This window comes from Scyliorhinus canicula, chromosome 5 (genome assembly GCF_902713615.1).
Source record: "Scyliorhinus canicula chromosome 5, sScyCan1.1, whole genome shotgun sequence".
Lineage (NCBI taxonomy): Eukaryota > Metazoa > Chordata > Chondrichthyes > Carcharhiniformes > Scyliorhinidae > Scyliorhinus > Scyliorhinus canicula.
The window spans coordinates 12,403,743-12,425,983 of NC_052150.1; the positions used below are offsets into that span (position 1 = coordinate 12,403,743).

Consider the following 22,241-nt stretch of genomic DNA (forward strand, 5'->3'; position numbering starts at 1 on the left):
TACGTCAGTGTATGTGGATGTATGTCAGTGTATGTGGACGTATGTCAGTGTATGTGGATGTATGTCAGTGTATGTGGATGTACGTCAGTGTATGTGGATGTACGTCAGTGTATGTGGATGTATGTCAGTGTATGTGGATGTACGTCAGTGTATGTGGATGTACGTCCGTTTATGTGGATGTATGTCAGTGTATGTGGATGTATGTCAGTTTATGTGGATGTATGTCAGTTTATGTGGATGTATGTCAGTGTATGTGGATGTATGTCAGTGTATGTGGGTGTATGTGGATGTATGTCAGTGTATGTGGATGTATGTCAGTTTATGTGGATGTATGTCAGTTTATGTGGATGTATGTCAGTGTATGTGGATGTATGTCAGTGTATGTGGGTGTATGTGGATGTATGTCAGTGTATGTATGTCAGTGTATGTGGACGTTTGTCTGTGTATGTGGGTGTTTGTCAGTGTATGTGGGTGTTTGTCAGTGTATGTGGGTGTTTGTCAGTGTATGTGGGTGTTTGTCAGTGTATGTGGACGTTTGTCTGTGTATGTGGGTGTTTGTCAGTGTATGTGGGTGTTTGTCAGTGTATGTGGGTGTTTGTCAGTGTATGTGGGTGTTTGTCAGTGTATGTGGGTGTTTGTCAGTGTATGTGGGTGTTTGTCAGTGTATGTGGGTGTTTGTCAGTGTATGTGGGTGTATGTCAGTGTTTGTCAGTGTATGTGGGTATATCTAGACCTTTCACTCCTATTGCTGAAGCCTGTTTGTTTAGGGGTAGTTATGCTGACCACCGCCCAAATCTTACTGTCGTTGGTGATGTCTAGTTTGCGTAGTCATTGCACTGGCCCTGATAAATAGCAATATCAAGAACAAACAACAAATGCGAAATCTTTCTGACAGATATATCGTACCCTCAGGAAGAATTAACTTGGGCGGCACAGTGGCACAGTGGTTAGCACTGCTGCCTCATGGCGCCGAAGTCCCGGGTTCGATCTCGGCCCCAGGCCCTGTGTGTGAGGAGTTTGCACATTCTCCCAATGCCTGCGTGGGTCTCACCTGCACAACCCAAAGATGTGGTTAGGTGGATTGGCCACGCTAAATTGCCCCTTAATTGGAAAAAGAAATAATTGTGTACTCTAAATTTAACAATAAAAAAGGAAGAAAAGAGTTTTAGAGCGTGGTCGAATGGCCTCGTCACGCCCGACTCGGTGACGTAATGAGGCCTCCCGCGAGATTAGCAACGCTTGGAATGCGTGAGATTGAACGAGATATCGCGATCTGGATCTCGCCCTCACACACTTAAGTGAGCAGTTAGGCTCATGAGGTAAGTGCGATTTTGGAATGACGTTCCTGACCGAGGTAAAAAAAGAGTCCCGGTTTGATAGTGGGGTTGTTTGATAGTGGGGCTATACACACCCAAAGCGGGACAGTTTTTGGGTGTGAAATCGCATCCTTAATTTAAGTTGAAGTGGTAATTCAGACTGTGCAGCAAATTTTATTCATATTCACTCCAGCTCAAGCCTTGAAGCCCATTCTTAAAAATGCATCGCTGAGAGTTTGAGCGAATCCTCTTTTCTGGCTCAAAGCTCCTTCCTGCTTTTAATCTCATAGGTGGCATAACCACCTCTGAGAACTGAGAGATGCTAGATTTTACAAAAAAACAAATCAAATAGTCCAATTAAACAGAGCAGGCAAAATAAAATGCTTAATATCAACTGTGAGGCACGAGGACTTTGCATAACTGCATCAAAGATGCCTGTTTTTAGAATGGAGCAAATCAGTTCTTTAGATCTGCTAATTAAATCAACAGAACAATCCAATCTAAATGCAAAGACATAACATGAACATTAAAGCCAAGGAAGCGTTCAGAACTCTTGTCATAAATAGTCTTTCTCACATGATTTGTGCCCACAGTAAGTTCAGAGTGCAGGGGAAAATTAATGGCTGTTCCATCAATTCTCCTCTCAGTTGTGAATTTGCATCCTGTTGACTTTGTTCTTTTGCAGTTTTTCATGCTGAGCACTATTTACTTTCTCTCTGGTATTTTCTCTTCTCCTCTCCTGAAGGCCCATGCTGGGATGTTGCAATGAGGGGGCTGGCAATCCTCTTTTCTGGCTGTAGTAGCCATTTATCCCGAAGAGGAGGCAGTAAGTGTTGCCAATCTATGTAATTAATGGGTGGGGTGCGGGGTCCTAATCATGATGTTCAGACACACAAACTTCCTCACTCAGCAAAAGTGAAGAAATTACACATCTGTTGGCGAAAACGTTTCTAAAGCTTTCGAGATTCAGGGATTGTGCCTTTGAATTGGAGACTTGTAAGTGCCACTGCATTATTTAGGAAGGGTAAGAAAGAGAAACCAGTTAACTGCAGACCCATCGGTTTAATATAATTTGTGGAGGAAGTTGGTGGAATGTGTCATCAGAGTGACTCAACGCATTGACAAATATTTGCTAAGCAAGGAGTGCCGACATGGATTTGTGAAGGATAGGTCTGACTAATCTAGTTACATTTTTTGAGATCACTATCATGGTGGATAGGGAGTGTCAATTGATGCTGTGTATAAGGGTTTCAAGAAGACATTTAATAAGGTTCCATATGAGGGATTAATCGCAAAAATGGAAGTACACGGAATTGGAGGCAGCCTTGTGATGTGAGTTGGTAACTGTTTGCTAGGGGTGGGGGAAAGACACTGTTCCTTGATTGGTGAAATGTTTTAAGTGGTGTATCCCAGGATTTTGAATTGGGACCTCATCTCTCCGTCAGTTACGTTAACGCAAAAAGGAATAGAGAGCTGCATATCCAAGTTTGGGGACATTGGGCGGGATTCTCCGGCTGCATCCGCCCGGCGACTGGGGAATCCCACCCGAGGTCAATGGAGTTTTCCATTCTACGCAGCTCGCCTGTGGCGTTCCTGTGGCAGGGCGGGAAAATCCAGCCAATGTAAGTTGTATAATACTCACAGCTCTTCCTCATCCCACAAAATCATTCTGCCCATCGCTGGCTGCCAGTTTTTTCCGCTCCACTCAGTCAGCAAGAGGTCGGAATAGGTTGAGATAAAATCTCTCTCTCTGGCTCATGCCAGAGTAAATACTTTGGCCTAAAGTTTTCGTGGGGACTCTGCTCAGGAAGGAGAATAACAAGTAAGACTACAGCTCACTCTTTTTGCCAGGAGTCATCCTGTCCCAAATCTCAGGATATGAGGCCCACGTCTGTAAAGGTGCCAACTCTACACTGCAGTTAGGAACTGAGGGAGCATAGGGCTCAGATTAAGCAGAAAGGGCAGCAATATCTTTATTTTTTTCTTGGAGGGCCTCTCTGAGTTTACCTATTGCTGCCTTCACAGGGCCTTGATCAGGGGCGAGCCAAACAGGGAGAGCCCACAGGCTCCGTTCCTTCATTTTTCCAGCATAAACTTTGACCTCTTTTCTCGAGAGTGTCACTCACGATTGGCTAAATAAAGGTCAATAATATGTTGATATAACAACCAGGAAACCAGAAATGTCAGCACGGCAACTTCTCTGCTAACTGCATATCTAGTTTTTCAAAACCTTTACTCACCAGCCTTTTGATGACTCGAAGTAGAAGTTTCTGCTGTTTTGGATCCTTTCTGTATTTCAGTGCTTCTGTAAAAGAGTCCACACTTTCTGGGGATAGGCTGTCTTGGTTTTCACCACCGTAAAGCTGGACCATGAGTGATAGAGAATGCAGCGAACTCTCATGTACATCAGGATCATCGCTGGAGAGCTAGTGATTAACAGGCATTGGTTATAGAGATAGGTAAGTTACTGGCACAGGGTATCTTAAATCTGAGGCCTTGTATTAATCAATTTCTTCCAAATTAAAGACTCCTGTTTTAAAATTAAATAACCAGCTGCTCTCAAAATGAACATACAAATTAGATGACTTGAAAACTTTTTTCCCCTGGTGCACCTGCCAAAACGTCCAATCTCTTCTCATCTCAGTACCAACCAGCACTGCTCCTTTACTGGATTCCATTAGCAGACTCAATACCCTTGAAAGGTTAGGAGCCCATGTGAAATGTTTAAACATATAGAGGAAGTTGAACAGCTTTTGCATGATATAAGGCACGGTTGCCAAAGCTGGTTCCCCACACATCTTGTGAGCCACAGGTGTGTGACCTGGATTGGCCAGAGATTAATCTAAAGGATTTCATCTCTGCTTTACCAATATTGGCTCTGACATTCGTAGCATCTGGTTAGAAAATTTAGGCATCATTCTGTGTGCTACTGAACCTCAAAATTCAGAATTTTGTTTTACTCCTTCATGGGATCTGGGCAATGCTGGCCAGGCCAGAATTTGTTCTACATCCTTAAGTGCCCTTGGGGAAAGTGTTGGTGAGCCATCTGCTTGAACCGTTGCACCTTTCAGTTAATTGCTAATTTGTGCTGAAGTCAGACAGAGCAGTGATCAGGAGTGGTTTCAGCACCTCCAGAGCTCCTGATTGATGGCGGGAGGTGGCGCAGGGGGAAACCAGTCAATTGATTTTCTGCTTTTGCGTTTGGAGATAAAGCAATGCGCAGGTGAAGTGCAGATAGGAAAAGCGGACAGAGAGTGGTGATGGAGGCAGCCTACATGATTTATTGACTATTAATTCAAATGGTATGTGAATGCGACACCCAATTATCCTTTTTACCTTATAACCATATGCTACTCTATGCCCAAGCGGAGAAGAGGAAAATACCCCCTCTTTCCTTGACCCTGTCTAGACTCAAACACTGCCGGCCACCCTGTTGTACTGCAGACCCCATACTGGAACACTCAGAGTCAGTACAGCTGGAGTGCACATCAACCTGGACCTGGTAGTTGGCTCAGCATCCAACCAGAGACTGGTTACTCCCTGCATTTGCAGCTAATAGGCTCAAACTAGTAAACCTATCAGTAGCAAATGCAAAATGAAATCAGACTCCGACTGGATGAGAACTAAAGAGCGGGAGGGTAGGTAACAGTCGGCAGCAAGTGACCATGAGGCGAGGGAGAGGCGTGCGCCTTCCCACGATGAGGACACAGCATGGGTGAGGAAGGCTCACTTGCAAATCCCAGGCGAGTAAGGTGAGAATGGGAGAGTGTGAGGGTTTTTAAAAAAAATAAATAAATTTAGAGTGCCCAATTATTTTTTCCAATAAGGGGCAATTTAGCGTGGCCAATCCATCTAACCTGCACATCTTTGGGTTGTGGGGGTGAAACCAACGCAGACACGGGGAGAATGTGCAAACTCCACACGGACAGTGACCCAGGGCCGGGATTCGAACCCGGGTCCTCAGCGCCGTAGGCAGCAATGCTAACCACTGTGCCCTGAGTGTGAGGGGTTGAGGGGAGGGGGAAGAGTTTGAGGCGTGGGGGGGGAGACTGTGAGGTGATGGGGTGGGGGAGGGTGAGTGTGTGAGGGGGTTGCGGGGATGGGAGAATTTGTGAGGGGGTTGCAGGGAGGGAGAGTTTGTGAGAGGGTTGTGGGGGTGGGAGAGTTTGTGAGGGGGTTGCAGGGAGGGAGAGTTTGTGAGGGGGTTGTGGGGGTGGGAGAGTTTGTGAGGGGGTTGCAGGGAGGGAGAGTTTGTGAGGGGGTTGTGGGGGTGGGAGAGTTTGTGGGGGGGTTGTGGGGGGGGGAGAGTTTGTGAGGGGGTTGCAGGGAGGGAGAGTTTGTGAGGGGGTTGTGGGGGTGGGAGAGTTTGTGAGGGGGTTGTGGGGGTGGGAGAGTTTGTGAGGGGGTTGCAGGGAGGGAGAGTTTGTGAGGGGGTTGTGGGGGTGGGAGAGTTTGTGAGGGGGTTGTGGGGGTGGGAGAGTTTGTGAGGGGGTTGCAGGGAGGAAGATTTTGTGAGGGGGTTGCAGAGTGGGAGAGTTTGTGAGGGGGGAATAGGCCGGGGGGGGGGGGGGGGGGGGGGGGAGTGTAGAACAATTGTTGTTTGAAATCCAGGATCAGAATCACAGCTTCATAGTTAAAAGATGAAACCCATTTTTGCAGAGCTAGAACCTGATTAAAATGTGGGATTGACTTTGCCAAAGCCCACTCTTTCAGACACTTCATTAGCTGCCTAAAATCAAGATCAGTTTCTTTGGCAATATGAAGCGACACTATCAATGTGGCAGTCAGAAAATCTGAGGAATGAAGCTGAAGCAAGTGGATGAAGATAAGCAAAAAGGCAGTTTGTCATTTTATTTGAAAAAGCTCAAAGTATTGAACAAAGTAATTTGTGGCTTTCCCCCTTTGTGTTCTGTGGGGTTAGGATGGATGGGGAGTGATGAGGTTGAGGGCCCACAAAATGAAGGTGAGAGCAGAGCCCCACTAACTATCAATCTGCCTCTGCTGGTCCGACTTGAATTTAGCTCAGATAAATTATATGTATAAGTAAATATAAAAATATAATTGTGGCATCAGCGATGCACAAGTCTGGATGCTGGACTGAGGCAAGCAGGGTGGTGATGGCAATTCTAGGCCACATCACATTGGTTTCTTGTTGCTTGGATACGGTGAGAGCTGCTAGGAGTGATACCAAAACTGTGTTGGTGTACTCTTTTGAAGAATCTTGCAGTTTACAACCCTGTACTGAGCCAACACACCCTTGTATGAGTTTCCTTTTCCCTATTGTCATTAGACCAGTATAGACATTTGGAAATTTACAACCAATATTGAGTTTACCTCTGGTATTAAATTGAATAATTTTTCAGAAGCAATCTTTTAATGTCATTTAAAAAAACTGCTTTTACTGAACTAATTAATATGCCACCAATAAATATTCCTGTTCATTCGACCTGTGAAAAAGTTCAAAACAGCATCAGGGTGAACGAGCAAATTCCAGCATTCCCTCAATCCAGAAATGAAGTGAATTCTTACCAGTTGAATGAGCAGGCTAATTAAGTCTGTCAGGGGTTTATTGATAAGCAGAAGTTCCTCAGCAGCCTGAGTGTCCCCTCCTGTGCCTGATTTCTGAGCCTTAATGAGAAAACAGAAATGAAAAGGAATCTTGCAGCGTGTGCTCTTTTGAGATACAAATGAGTCCCAGCAGGTGGTGAAAAATGTCAGCACAAGATAGCGAGGAAACACACTTCGTAGTATTTTCTGTTTGGGCAAAATGTTTCAATCCATAATTAGCTGACTGTTAATTTGTGGTGCTTTACTGACATTTGTATTGCAACATAATCACGCTTATGGCATTTCCCCAGACATTCGAATTTTACAAAGGGGAAATTGGTTAACTGTTTGATAACTGGAGCCAGACTCGAGTCCAGTACATACTGGTTTACGAGAAGGTAAGGAAACAGAGATCCTGCTGGTTGTACTGTAAGGTTTAGTGCAGGAAAAATTAAAATCAAATTATAAACAGACTGTACCAATGCTTGAGAAGCTCTCAGATGTTTCAACACAATAGGTTTTGTCCCTTGTGTCTGGCGGAGTTTCAGGCGTGAGAGTCAGAGGTTAATTTTTGTGAAAAAGACGTTCTGTCCCTGACACCTCCGAGGGCTGATGCTGTCTGCCATTACACTCTTGTTTCCTTCCCATTCCTCCCAGTACTTTGAGTATTCTAGGAATAGGCTATGTGTCGCCTCGAGCCTGTTCTGCTATTCAAATAGATCTGAATCTTAACTCCATCTACCTGCCTTTTTTACATATCCCTTAACTATCAAAAATAGAGCAATCTCCATGTCACATTTTCCAGTTAATAGCCAACCTGAACAACCTTTGGGGCGGAGGGCCAGATTTTCACTACCCTTTATGTGACGTCATTCCTGAATAACCTAGCTCGAATGTTAAGGTTGTGGCCCCTTGTTCTGGACTCCCCTACTAGGACAAGGTGCTGAGGGGCGCTATCAGCAAGGCAGGTGGCTCAAATTGGGTGGACTGAAATGATTACAATGAGATCTGAGTCAGATAGGCTCAAGGACGGAGTTTGCCACTGGGGTCGCGAGGTAAGATTTTGGGGTTGTGCGCTTCAAGCCAGCAACGGCTGCAAAGCCCATTCAAGTCCATACTTTTTTTCAATTGGCCTAATGGGCTGCTCTCTGGGGCCCAATTGCTGCTGCAAAAAAAAAGCCTGTGAAAGGATAGGTGCTTGTTATTTCCCGTAGAAACCCTGCTCAAATCCTGTTCCATCCCTGCTCAGCATCTGAAGATACTCCCCCTGCTGGAGAACTGAAGCCTTCCCACCTCACGTAACAGCTGAAGCCTTTCCCCCACCCCATCCGCCCGCTCAGCAGCTCTCGTACCCCACAACATTTCACTCCTGGATCACAAGAAATCTGGGGCATCAAAACCGCGTCACTCTGGGAAAGTATTTGGGAAGAACTAGGTTAGCAAGATTCAGCATGTTCGAATCCAGAAAGCCAATTGGCGAAGGATAAAAATGGACACAATCTCATCACACTTCTATATTACAAGTAAACAGTTCCTAATCTAACCTCCGCAGTTCCAGTCAGCGGTTATTTATAGGGCTGAGCTACAGGTATTGCAATGTACAGGGAGGGGGAAAGTTACCTGGACACTCAGTACCAGGAGGTGGTCACATCCCTTAGAACATAAGAACATAAGAACTAGGAGCAGGAGTAGGCCATCTGGCCCCTCGAGCCTGCTCCGCCATTCAATTAGATCATGGCTGATCTTTTGTGGACTCAGCTCCACTTTCCGGCCCGAACACCATAACCCTTAATCCCTTTATTCTTCAAAAAACTATCTATCTTTACCTTAAAAACATGTAATGAAGGAGCCTCAACTGCTTCACTGGGCAAGGAATTCCATAGATTCACAACCCTTTGGGTGAAGAAGTTCCTCCTAAACTCAGTCCTAAATCTACTTCCCCTTATTTTGAGGCTATGCCCCCTAGTTCTGCTTTCACCCGCCAGTGGAAACAACCTGCCCGCATCTATCCTATCTATTCCCTTCATAATTTTAAATGTTTCTATAAGATCCCCCCTCATCCTTCTAAATTCCAACGAGTACAGTCCCAGTCTACTCAACCTCTCCTCATAATCCAACCCCTTCAACTCTGGGATTAACCTAGTTAATCTCCTCTGCACACCCTCCAGTGCCAGTATGTCCTTTCTCAAGTAAGGAGACCAAAACTGAACACAATACTCCAGGTGTGGCCGCACTAACACCTTATACAATTGCAACATAACCTCCCTAGTCTTAAACTCCATCCCTCTAGCAATGAAGGACAAAATTCCATTTGCCTTCTTAATCACCTGTTGCACTTGTAAACCAACCTTCTGTGACTCATGCACTAGCACACCCAAGTCTCTCTGAACAGCGGCATGCTTTAATATTTTATGGTTTAAATAATAATCCCGTTTGCTGTTATTCCTACCAAAATGGATAACCTCACATTTGTCAACATTGTATTCCATCTGCCAGACCCGAGCCCATTCACTTAACCTATCCAAATCCCTCTGCAGACTTCCAGTATCCTCTGCACTTTTCGCTTTACCACTCATCTTAGTGTCATCTGCAAACTTGGACACATTGCCCTTGGTCCCCAACTCCAAATCATCAATGTAAATTGTGAACAATTGTGGGCCCAACACGGATCCCTGAGGGACACCACTAGCTACTGATTGCCAACCAGAGAAACACCCATTTATCCCAACTCTTTGCTTTCTATTAATTAACCAATCCTCTATCCATGCTACTACTTTACCCTTAATGCCATGCATCTTTATCTTATGCAGCAACCTTTTGTGTGGCACCTTGTCAAAGGCTTTCTGGAAATCCAGATATACCACATCCATCGGCTCCCCGTTATCTTCTGCACTGGTAATGTCCTCAAAAAATTCCACTAAATTAGTTAGGCATGACCTGCCTTTAACGAACCCATGCTGCGTCTGCCCAATGGGACAATTTCTATTGGGTCTTCTGAATTTTAGAAGATTGGCTAGATACCAGAACCAATCAGTGGTTTGATTGGTTGGCCAGTGGCTAATGACTTGGTAAAAGGCCATGTTCTGCCTGGTGACAAACGTTGATTGGGTCCTACCCAAGTGGGATGGCTTTCAGAGAACCAAGGAAAAGAACAGTCAGATCCTGGACACTCAGAGAAGAAGCTAGGAGTCTCGTCCCTCTCTTTCTCCAGAAAAGCTGCATAGCTGCCATATTTCTCAACATGCAGAGAGCCTGGACAAATCTACAGTGAAAACCATTGCAGACTGAAAGCAGAAACCTCGAGCTGAAAGCTTAGACTGTAGACAACCATCTAAAACAATTACTCTTATCCATTTACTTTCATCGTTATTTTTACACCCGTCTTTTCCCCTCTGTGTTTGTTTATCTGTCTTGTGTGTGTGCGGAGGGTGGGGAAAATTAAAGGGGGGGGTAGGAATTAGGTAATAGTTAATTAGTTGTATTTGTTGCATATTTATTTATTGTTATTGTTATTTTAAAAAATTAATTCTCTTTAAATTTACAAACTTGGTAACTGTAGACATGTGCTTGGCAGCCAAGAGCCAAATGTTTCGGGTATTTTTCTAAGAATTATTTGGTAATTTCAATTGTGTTGTGACTCTGAGTCAGAAGGGGCTGAACTGACCGAGCACTAGCCCAAGGGGTCATTACAAGGTACAGCAAATAACTAGGAAGGCTAAAAGAATGTTACTGCTTATTGCAGGGGAAATTGAACATAGAAACAGAGGTTAAGCCTTAGTTATACAGGGCATTGTTGAGACCACATTTGTAGTACTGTGTACAGTATTGGTCTCTTTATTTAAACAAGAAGCAAATGTGTGGGGAAATCGGTCACCAGACTGATACCTGGAATGGGCACGTTGTTCTGTGAGGAAAGGTTGAACAGGCATGTCTTGTGTCCACAGGAGTTTAGAAGAGTAAGAGGTGACTTGATTGACACCCAAGATTCTGAGGGATCTTGACAAAGTGGATGTGGAAAGTATGAGGGCGATTTAACTGGAAAAAAAATCTATGTCCGGTTTTGGGCGTGTTCAATGGGGTGTTTCCTGGCAGCTGCAGCATCAAGAAACACCCTGCTATTCATTAGAACATAGAACATAGAGTGCAGAAGGAGGCCATTCGGCCCATCGAGTCTGCACCGACCCACTTAAGCCCTCACCCACCCTATCCCGGTAACCCACTAACCTCTCCTAACCTTTTTTGGACACTAAGGGCAATTCATCATGGCCAATCCACCTAACCTGCACATCTTTGGACTGTGGGGACGAAACCGGAGCACCCGGAGGAAACCCACGCAGACACGGTGAGTACGTGCAGACCCCGGCACAGACAGTGACCCAGCTGGGAATCGAACCTGGGACCCTGGCGCTGTGAAGCCACAGTGCTAATCACTTGTGCTACCATGCTTCCCAAATCATAGAATCATAGAATCCCTACAGTGCCGAAGGAGGCCATTCGGGCCATCAAGTCTGCACCGAACCTCTGAAAGAGCACCCTATCCACACGTCCTGACCGAATCCCCGTAACCCAGTAAACCCACCTAACCATTTGGACATTGAAGGGGAATTAATCATGGCCAATTCTTGTAACCTGTATATCTTTGGACTGTGGGAAGAAACCGGAGCACCCGGAGGAAACCCACGCAGGCACGGAGAGAACGTCGAAACTCCACACAGACAGTGGCCCAAGGCTGGAATCGAACAGGGCCCTGGTGCTGTGAGGCAGCAGTGCTAACCACTGTGCCACCGTGCCGGAGTTCAGTGGGGAGTTTCTCGCCGCCAAGGTCGCACAGAGTCATTTCCTGCTGGCTTTGCATTTGTCGCAGGACAAGGTACCAATTTGACTGGCTTCCCTGATCCCCCCCCCCCCCCCCCCAAAACCTCGGGAGTTACCCAGAAATAGCCCCCAGGCCTGATCCCTGGCAGTGCCAACCTGCAGCTGGGCACCCTTAGTGCCCGGCCAGGCTGGCAGTGTCACCCAGGCACACTAGTTCATTTAAACACGCTCATCTGGGTCACACCCACTGAAGGCGAGATCCAAATCACGACCCCTCGCAAGACTCCGTTAAATCTCGCAAGGTGTTTCGAGGGTTGCAAATCTTGCGAGAGGCCTCTCCTGAGATTCGAGGCCTCATCAGGACGAGGCCATTAAATCACGCCCAATGTTTCCTCTTCTGGGAGAATCTAGAACTATGAATCACCATTTAAAACTATGTGGTTGCTCATTTAAGACAGAGATGAGGAGAATCTTTTTTTCTCAGAGTTGTGAGTCTTTGCAACCCTCTTCCTCAAAAGGCAGTGGAAGTAGAGTCTTTTAATATTTTTCAGGCAGTTAGATAGAACTCTTGATAAGCAAGAAGGTGGAAAGTGATCGGGGGTAGGTGTGAAATTGAGGTTACAATCAGATCAGCCATGATGTTGTTGAATGGTGGAGCAGCCTCGAGGTGCTGAGTGGCCTACTTCTGCTCCTATTTTGTATGTTTGAATCCCCGCCACCTGTGTGTGTCCTGTGTTAACTGTATATCAAGAAGCAAAGGACTAGGTTAGTTGTCGGGAGTGTTTACCTTTGCAAAGGGTCATTGACTTCTGGATCAAGTGGTTGGCAATTTGTTCAGTGAGCGTGGATTTGTTGCAGGTGTTCTCAAAGGAGCGATGGAAACGTTATTGGGTGAGGTCGACATCACAATATATGAGCGGTAGGCAGGATATTGAGTGATGTGTCTTATGTTCATTGCAGTTTTCTGTTTTGATCACCATTTGAGGGGTGGGGGATGGGAATTCAGATGGGAATTTCCTATTTCTACCCCTCGAAATTGGCCGAGGGAATTTCTCAATTTCTTTGATGTCTCCCGAGTGAGTGTGCGGCTGCTGGATGGAGGGGAGCAGTGAGGCTCACGATGTTCAGTTGCACCATGGCTGTATGGCACAGGTTCAATGGACCAGCTGGTCCTTTCCTTTCCATCAGAGGCAAATGTGTATCTATTTGTGCTCTGGTCAGTGTTGGTCCCACAGGGCAACATAGCCACAGAGAGTGTTCAGCTTAGATTCACTAGGACGGCATGAGGTCAAATTTGAGCTACTGGGACTATTTCCACTCGAACAGAGAAGGCTGAAACGTTTTAAAAATCAAATGGCATGAAGTGCTTTGATTGAGTGACCATTAATTCCACTGGTTGGGGAATCAGTGATGGGCAGCAAGGGGGAAGCAATTGTCGATTTAGAATGATTTAAGAGAGCGAGGACAGAGATTAGAAAAAATATCTGGAAGTAAAGGGTTCTTGGAGCATGGTCTGATTTGTCATACACAAATCTGTGTTGAAGCGCAGACTAATGTTCCTTTGAAAAATCGGACAAATATTTGAAACAGATGATGATACAGGACTATGGAAAGAGAAAAATGCAATAGGATTTGTGCTGTACTTCCCTAGTGAAGGCACAGTGAGTGACCTCCTTTTGGTCTTATAAATTTTCATGGTTCTTGGACCCAAATACTCCCCTAATGTGCAATTGCCTTGTGTGCGATCTTGGATTGTACGGAACCCGAAAGTTAAGAATTTGGCTTTGATTTTAGTGTCTTTGACCATTTTCATGACACAATGCAACTTCTCATGATGAAGGCATGTTTGTGGAAACCACTCGCCAAATACATTTGTCACAGAGGAATTTTCCTTGCACACAGGGAAGCAACCGTCCTGTTGTGTGTAAAGATGGGGGAAGGTGGATTTTATTTTGGCTGTGGTAATGCACGGAAGGACTAATTAAAGCTTACAACATAAATTCCAAGGCATCAACTTCAAAAGTAGTTGGGTGGCATTATTACTCCCACCATGTCCACTGTAAGATATGTATTTAGAAACAAATTCACGCACTGACTGCCATAAAAATAGCCTTAGGCCCCCAGGTGGCATTTGCGTGTCTGTTCTAAATATTCACTTGTTCTGCCTGCACACCTGCATGAGCCACAGGCTATATAAGACAGCTGTAGTCTTAACAAAACAGCCAATGACACATGACTTGTGCATTCCAACAATTGATTCCAACAAGAGAAATTGGGCTCACATAATGTCTTGAATTTTAATTAAGTACTTATTTGATACCTGCATTTTAATATTGCAGAACTAATTACAACATAGGACTAGAGTATTAAATGAGCCCTTGATTAATGATCCATTTTGTTAAAAAAAAAGCAATGGCATTGAAGCGATGACCACCCAGTTGGGCTGGAGGTGATGCTTTTTTAAACTTATTAAATGCAGGAGGAGGTACCTTTCCTTTAATAAGTGGTGAAGAAATTTAGGAGCATTGTGCGTATTAAAAATGCTCAGCCAGCTTCATTTGTATCAGTCCATGGTATATGTTCCCTAGCTTCTCTATTCCTCATGCTGTAATTCCACATGCCTGCTCTTCAAGGCCATTGTTTCTTTGCGTAAGTACATTTGCGTATCTTCTTTAACTAACATGCTGCCTTGATAGATGATACTATTTGTCCAGCTATGTTACATGCAAATAGTGCACCAACTCAAATCTATATTCTCAGTTAAATCATTCGTCCTTTGGTTGGGATATTAAACTAAGTCTCTGTCTGTCAGCTCAGAGGAGCATGAGAAATCCTATGGCACCGCTTGAAGAATACTAAGAAATTCTGTTAGTGTCTTGACAACTAGCTGAACTATTAAAAAAAATCTGGAGAATCTTGCTAAAAATGTACTGAATGATCCGTTGAGCTGCTTGCAGAAAAATACTTTTCACTGTACCTCGGTACACGTGACAATAAACAAATCCAATCCAATAAAAAAGACAAATGCTGTCAAAGTTTTTGTCAGGGACCTATCTTATACTGTAAACATCTATGACTCTATGATATCTAGACATTGCATCTTTATTGAATTATAATAATAATTGAATAATAATCTTCATTATTGTCACAAGTAGGCTTACATTAACACTGCAATGAAGTTACTGTGAAAAATTAAACAAAACCAATAGTTCCCTAGCGTATTCTCCATGGGTTTGTCTTGACCAGAGTTAACAGGCACCCACGTCTCATGCAGTATAAACTCTTGCTACCTTTGAAATATGGAATTCCTGCGTCTGTCCTGATCAGTGTAAAATGAAAAGCTTCTCGTTTTTTCAGTCATACTCCAGCTCTGTACTACAAAGTGACTATCTAGTGAAACATTGAGTTGGTAATTGTGGGAGCTTGCTTTTTGCATTTAGCTTTTGTATTTGTCTACTTAACCGAGGCTATGACTGCATTTCATAAAAGAATCTATTGGCTGGGATTGTACTATGATAGTGCGCTAATTGTTGTGTGTCTCTTTTGTCATCTTAGGCAGTGTGCTCAAAAGTTATAAGAAATGGGGTGGGTTTCTCCTTTCCGGGGACTAAGTCCCCACGCGAAAACCGGCGCGAACCACTCCTGTGTCAACAGCCCCCGAAAGTGCGGAATTCTCCGCACGTCTGGGGGCTAGATGGACGCCCGAGGGGTTGGCGCTGCGGCAGCTGGCGGCGAAGGGACTGCGCGAGTTAGTGCATGCGCCGAGGGGCCTGCGTATTCTGGCGCATGCGCAGCGGGTTGTCTCTTCCGCGCCGGCCATGGCGGAGCCCTACAGGGGCTGCCGTGGAAGGGAGGAGTGCCCCGACGGCACAGACCCGCCCGCTGATCGGTGGGCCCCGATCACGGGCCAGGCCACCGTCGGATCCCCTTGCCCTGCCCCCCCGAGGACCACCCCAGCCGACATACCTGCCAGGTCCCGCTCTGTAGGACCATGTCTAATCCACGCTGGCGGGATTGACCAGAAACGAACGGCCGCTCAGCCCATCAGGGCCCGGAGAATTGCTGGGGGGGGGGGGCATTGTAAACGGCCCCCAACCGGCGTGGCGTGAACCCCACCCATAAACCGCCGCCGGACAATATAGGGCCAGTTTCGGGGTGATCGGCGGGCTGGTCTTTCCCCCCCTGGGCTTACATTCCGCATTGGCCTGCCCCGAACAACCACACCATATTGCGTCGGAGCCGGCGCGCGTAAGAAGTTCCCTGCGCATGCGCAGGATGCCGCGGCCCAACTGCGCATGCGCAGGATTGAGTTGCCCCAACTGCGCATGCGCGGGTTGGCGCGGCGGTAAGGACGCTGGAGTGGCGTGAACTGCTCCAACGCCGTGCTGGCCTGTGAGGGCCAGAATAGGTCATGTCCGGACCTTGTTCGCGCCCATGTGAAACGCGACAGCGTTCACGACAGCGTGGGTACTTGGTGCGCGGAGCGGAGAATCGCCCCCAGAATATCACCCAAACTGTAGAACAGCTTTTATAATAAGCATATAACAAAAACATACTGGATTAACAAACACAATCTACTCCTAAGGATGTGAAATCCTTAGAACGAGTGCAGAAAAGATGTAAAGGAATAATTTCCAATGGTGTGGAACTTCTGTTACTTGGAGCAGAGAAGGTGGTAGGAAGATTTAGTGTAGGTGCTCAAAATAATGCAGAGTAGAGAGCAGAAACTGGGCCCACTGGCAAAGAAATGTAGAACCAGAGGACACCGATTTGAGGTGATTAACAAAAGAACTAAAGTGACGCAATAAAAATGATTTTACCCAGTGAGTGCACTGCCTAAAGGTGGAGACAGATTCTAAAATGAATGAGATAGGAACTCAAAACAAAAATTAAAAGGGATACAGGGATTGGATGAGAAATGGAATGCACTTGCAAAAAGCTGTCAATGGGCCGAATGGTTTCCTGTGCTGTAGCCATTCTATGATTCAATGCAACTGATTTGCATCTATGTTAACTGCGAGTGGGGTGGACTGAACAGGTATTGGTAACCCATCGCTGTTCTGTAACCTTTATATCCTTTTGGTCCTTCAGTGGGAATGTACACACTGAAAATGCATTACACACCAGGATTTTATTTGATAGGAGAAGAATAATATTGTGCTAATTAAGAAAAAATTGAATCACTGCAGAAAGAAAACCTGTGAAAATTTCAGTCGATTATGTCCCAGTTAAATATATGTGGGTGACTGCTGGCTGCTGCAGCTAGTGGGTCTGTAACCGAAAACTGCTAATCTGGCATTGCAGTAGTTTAAATAGATCCACCCAGAAGGCTGCCTTTGCCATACTTAGCAGCGATCCAATCGACCATTGTAAGTGCAGTTGTCTGTTTCCCGCTTCTGCTAATCATGTTCCCCGTGCTGCAGTAGAACTGCACAAGAGGCTGAATGCAACCATTTCACCTGATAAAGAATGAAACAGAAATATTGACCTTCAATCTCCTAATGGGGTTCCCACTGTGAATTCGGTAAAAGAGAAGAGATGGTGCAAATGGCAAATTGCAGCCATATACAGCTGTTATCATGAGAGATTGAAACAATCCCCATGGGGGGCTGCCAGAGCATTTGCATTAAATAGTTGCGCGAATAGTAACTTGTATTTCTATACGTTAATTTCTAACGATTGCAATTCTGAAGGGAGGGAAAACTGAGTATTGTGAGTCATTCACACATGCTCTGCTCTTAGGTGCAACTTTCTGCTCGAAGCCGACGTGCAATTGGAATACGACAGTGTCACTTTTCACAGCTGGAAAGTTACTGCCTGAGGAATGTGTGACGGTACAGCTTTCTCAGATAATGACAATACACCCTTTAGAGCTGCATTATTACTGGGTAAACATCTTCCCACCCCACCCCTCTGCCCACTTTTTGTGCCTAATTAATATGGACTAGATTGCAAGCATTTGGCTTCAGAGGATGAGTGATTCTCCTGATTTTTCTTCCTGCAATGATTCTGATGTTGTTCATTATTTTTGATGCAGGACTGGAGATTCTGATTTCACGGTTGGAGATGTGGAATGATTCTAGGACAACATCCTGTAACACATTTCATTTTAGCATCAATTTACATAAAGTGCCAAGTTCTCCGGTTTCTGTGAGCATATCCACCTAATTTTTTTGTTTGCTTTGGTTTTTATCTTGATATCGACAACAGGCTTTTCCTGAGGTAAATCTTTAGCTTGTTGGGCTGTCTTTGCCACCATTCCTAGCCAGCCTCAGGATATCTTGCAAGCCCTATAATGTGTTTTTAAAATGAGCTAATCTTTCATTCTTTTAAACCCCAGAGATCTGTAGGCTCATTCTGTTCGATCATTCCTCATAGTACAATCCTGTCATATCCTAAAAAACAATTAATCAATCAATCAATACTTTCGTGGCACAGATGGACCATCACAAAAAAAGCTTGGACATCAAAAATGGCAAATATTTATTTGTGTTTTGATGCCAAATATTTATTTGTGTTCTTTGCTGCCAAGACCAGACAATTCTTACAGGTAATTTGGCCTAGATGTTTGATTTTTAAGAAAGTTTTTCTCTCCTACTTCTAGCTCTTCCTGTTAGCTTTTAACTTTGATTCTATCCTGGAATTCTGAGGAAGGTAGAGAACACAAGGCCTGTCCTGTCCTGCCTCACAACAATGAAAGACAATCGAAAGGTAAGATACACGGCCTCGCTCTCGCTTGCCCATGGCTAATGAGCTGGGAGAAGAGTGCCTACCCACTATATTTCCTAAGAAGACATAAGAAAAGAACGAAGCAAACTACTGAAGGGGAGAAAAATACAAACTAGACCTCGTATCAATAGAAATCCAGAAACAAAATGGCCACTCTGAGCCTCATCTCACCTGCAAAGCAGAGCGAACAACGTTTGATGTGTGGTTCAGTATATTGTGTAAAATATCAATTAGAGCTAACAACAGATTGCTGGTGGTCTTCAAGCCATTTTTATCATCAATTTCGAAGTAGATGGCTGTGGTTTCGATGAATAAATTACGGACCGAATCAACAAGACCTGTGGGGCAAGAAAACAAACTGAAACCAGCTGTATTGACTCAACACAAATTGTTTTGTACGAACTTTTCACACATACTACAATGGGGCTAACTTGCTATGTATGCTAGGGTCAGCGAATCTGTTAATTGAACATTAAGATTCTGTAGTACTGTGTACCAGTAAAATTGAATCCACACTACTATAGCTCTGCTTGGGACTAAATAGATACAAACAGCGTGATGCAACGGCCACATTGTGCCTGCCACAGATCTGTGCACGTGGTTACATCGCGGGAGAGGCCGAAATCGGGATCCGCACCAGGTGCTGATCGGTTTGCAATCTAACTGACCCGTTCCCGTCGGCGGGTTCCGGATCCCGCCAGGACATGGCGAGGAACCAATTATGAAAAATGAAAATCGCTTATTGTCACGAGTAGGCTTCAATGAAGTTACTGTGAAAAGCCCCTAGTCGCCACATTCCGGCGCCTGTCCGAGGAGGCTGGTACGGGAATCGAACCGTGCTGCTGGCCTGCTTGGTCTGCTTTAAAAGCCAGCGATAGCCCAGTGAGCTAAACCAGCAATTGAGGACAATCTCCATCTCATTAACGAGATGGACGCCCTATCTAATGGCCTCCCAGGATCTAACCAGCTCCACAGCGAGCAATCATGCAGGCGCCATTTAGCACACTTATTCAAAGAGGGGGAGCTAGTGCAATGGCTGCTGTGGATATTAAAGGAGGTGAGCAGGCATTTTCGAACATGCAGCCCATGGGCACTGGAGATGCTGCCTAGTGCTCGGGGGTGGGTGAGTCCCCAGGGGGAGGGAGGACCTGATCGGGGGACTTTGTACCATTGGCCCCTTGGGTGAAGGACTCGGTGCCTGCGATTCCTACAGGTCATCCACCAGATTGTGTGGCCCCATAACAGGGGCAACTACAGCTGCTGCCTGTGTCCCACCAAAGACCTCCCGGACAGAGCCCTGTTTGTGGTAATATGGTGCAGGTCACTTTAACCCCCTCTGACTGTGAGCAGCCTCTGGCTGCACAGCCGAAGGCTATCACTGATACGCAATTGGCATGGTTAGTTATGTGAGCACTTCCCAGCTGCAGGTTGTGTTTGCTGCTTCTGCTGCTTAGCTGCAAATGCCTGGAGGCTTCTGTACGAGAGTTTGTTTGCTATTTGCTGCTGCCTTTTCTGCTTGTCGGTGGTTGACTCACCAAGCGGCTTTCCACTGATGCAGCTCCACTGTAAGGGGGGGGGGGGGGGGGGGGGGGGGGAGGGGGGTCATTTTTGCACTGTTAGCAGTGCTACTATTTTTTTGTCTGGCAGCTGTGTGCTTGTCTGCTGCGGCCCCTCTCGCTTCTATGTCCTTGGCCCCTGGCAATTTACCAATGCTGGAGTAGGGGTGGGTTGTTCATTCTCCTTCCTCCGCTGTGCCCCATTCCGGCGTGACCTTTTCCAATGATTTTTGCTGTTCGTTCTCATGCACGCGTACTCTAACAGGCATGCATGCGCAGTCATTCACGCATATACTCTATGCATGCACACTTTTACCAGTATGCATACACTAATGTTCACACACATACTTTCCTGCACAAGCATTGGCACCTTTCCACCGATGGTGGCTCTGCTGCTGGGACCACGGGGGGGGGGGGGGGGGGGGGGGGAGAGGCTCGTCGTATGGCACTGAGAGAAGGCGAGACACGCAAGGGTGAGGCAGGCTCAGAGGTTTTGATGGTCCCGGGATGGAAGCGCTAAGTGATGGCCGGTCTCTCGCCCTCTCCAATTCTTTACAGAATTAACAATATGGATGATGTTGCCGACCCCGCAGCGGCAGCCCTCACGGTGCTGGTGGCAGTCCAGGCGGCCTGACGCCAGAGAAGGCGGCAGCCGCGTGATGCAGGCTCAAGGCAGCACCCCATATGCAGGGGGCCGCCGCACGCCCTGCAGACCTGGAGAAGAGATCCAGAGGGGGAGGCCAATGATGGTCGAAGGTGTACAGGCATCATCGATCATTTAAACTGTTGGACAGCTAGTGCCGCAGGAGGCAACGCCTCAACAAGGAGACAATGTGTCAACTGTGCCACGTCCTCATGGTAGGGGCCTCATGGTAGCATGGTGGTTCGCATCAATGCTCACAGCTCCAGGGTCCCAGGTTCGATTCCCGGCTGGGTCACTGTCTGTGTGGAGTCTGCACGTCCTCCCCGTGTGTGCGTGGGTTTCCTCCGGGTGCTCCGGTTTCCTCCCACAGTCCAAAGATGTGCGGGTTAGGTGGATTGGCCATGCTAAATTGCCCGTAGTGTAAGGTTAATGGGGCGATTGTTGGGTTACGGGTATACGGGTTACGTGGGTTTAAGTAGGGTGATCATTGCTCGGGTTGTGGGGGTGAAACCCACGTAAACATGGGGAGAATGTGCAAACTCCACATGGATAATGACCCAGAGCCGGGATTGAACCTGGGACTTCGGCGGTGTGAGGCAGCAGTGCTAACCCACTGCGCCACCGGCAGCCCCGCCAAGAACGTTTATGCTACCGGTTCATTCCAGGGCTCGGGCATTTTACAACCGACAGCACACAAGTGCATCCTGAGGTCACGATGTCCCCTGTATGCTGGGGCAGCTGACTATATAAACTTAGAGCTGGACCAAGCCCATTAAGATGCCCGGGCAGCAGGATTCTCTGCCAGTGCCAGATGCCCCAGGTCCAGGGGGTAAATTATGGCACGCATGTCGCCTTGCCCGCACTGGGGCATCAGGGAGCGCCATTCATTAACAGGAAAGTGTTCCACTCCCTGAATGTTCAGCTCGTGTGCGACCACCACCTCTGGAATATGCATGTATGTGTATGCTTGCCAGGGAGTGTGCTCAACAGCTACATCCTGGGACACTCGGAGATTCCTGGCGTCTTCGAGGACAACGCCAGGGTGACATGTTGGCTCTTGGGGGAATAAGAGGTACCCACTGAAGTCCTGGCTGGTGACGCCAGTACGGAAGCCGAGGTGGAGACCCCCTAAAACGAGACCCATGTTGCTACCCGTACTGTAACTGAGCAGTGCATCGAACTGCTCAAAATCCTGTTCCGATGCCTGAACCGCTCTAGTGGTGCACTGCAGTACACCCCCCATAGGGTCTCCCGCTTTCTGGTGGTCTGCTATGCCTTTCACAACTGGCACAGCATCGGAGCGACGGGCTGGAGGAGGAGGAGGGACATTTGCCCTTGTCTGAGGAGAGGCCGGAACAGGAGGGGCCGGAAGAACAGCCCTGGAGGACCCGTGGGGAAAGGAGGTCAGGCAGTGCTGGCAATGGCCTGCACTGATGGCCAGGGAGGTCCTCACCCTCACATGTTTCTCATAGGATGGGACTTTGTCCATCATCTCACCCCCTCTCCCCACCTTCCACCCCCTAGAACCGACCCCCCCCCCCACGCCATCTGATCACCCCGCTCCCCTTATTGGCCACCCCCATTCCTCACCCCGGTGGAGGTCGTTGGTCTTCTTCCTGCACTGGGCAGAGGTCC

The 22,241-nt window shown here is 46.6% G+C and overlaps 1 protein-coding gene across 4 annotated transcripts in view; it reads right to left on the minus strand.

Moving 5' to 3' along the window:
- ulk4 (unc-51 like kinase 4) overlaps positions 1-22,241 on the minus strand; it is a 513,024-nt gene that overhangs the window by 86,530 nt on the left and 404,253 nt on the right. For all 4 annotated transcript variants that reach the window (XM_038796599.1, XM_038796603.1, XM_038796600.1 and 1 more), the window contains 3 exons: positions 18,579-18,745; positions 6,846-6,944; positions 3,557-3,742 (listed from right to left, as the gene is read on the minus strand). In XM_038796599.1, coding sequence (XP_038652527.1) covers positions 3,557-3,742; positions 6,846-6,944; positions 18,579-18,745 — 452 coding nt within the window. The remainder of the gene's footprint in view (positions 1-3,556; positions 3,743-6,845; positions 6,945-18,578; positions 18,746-22,241) is intronic.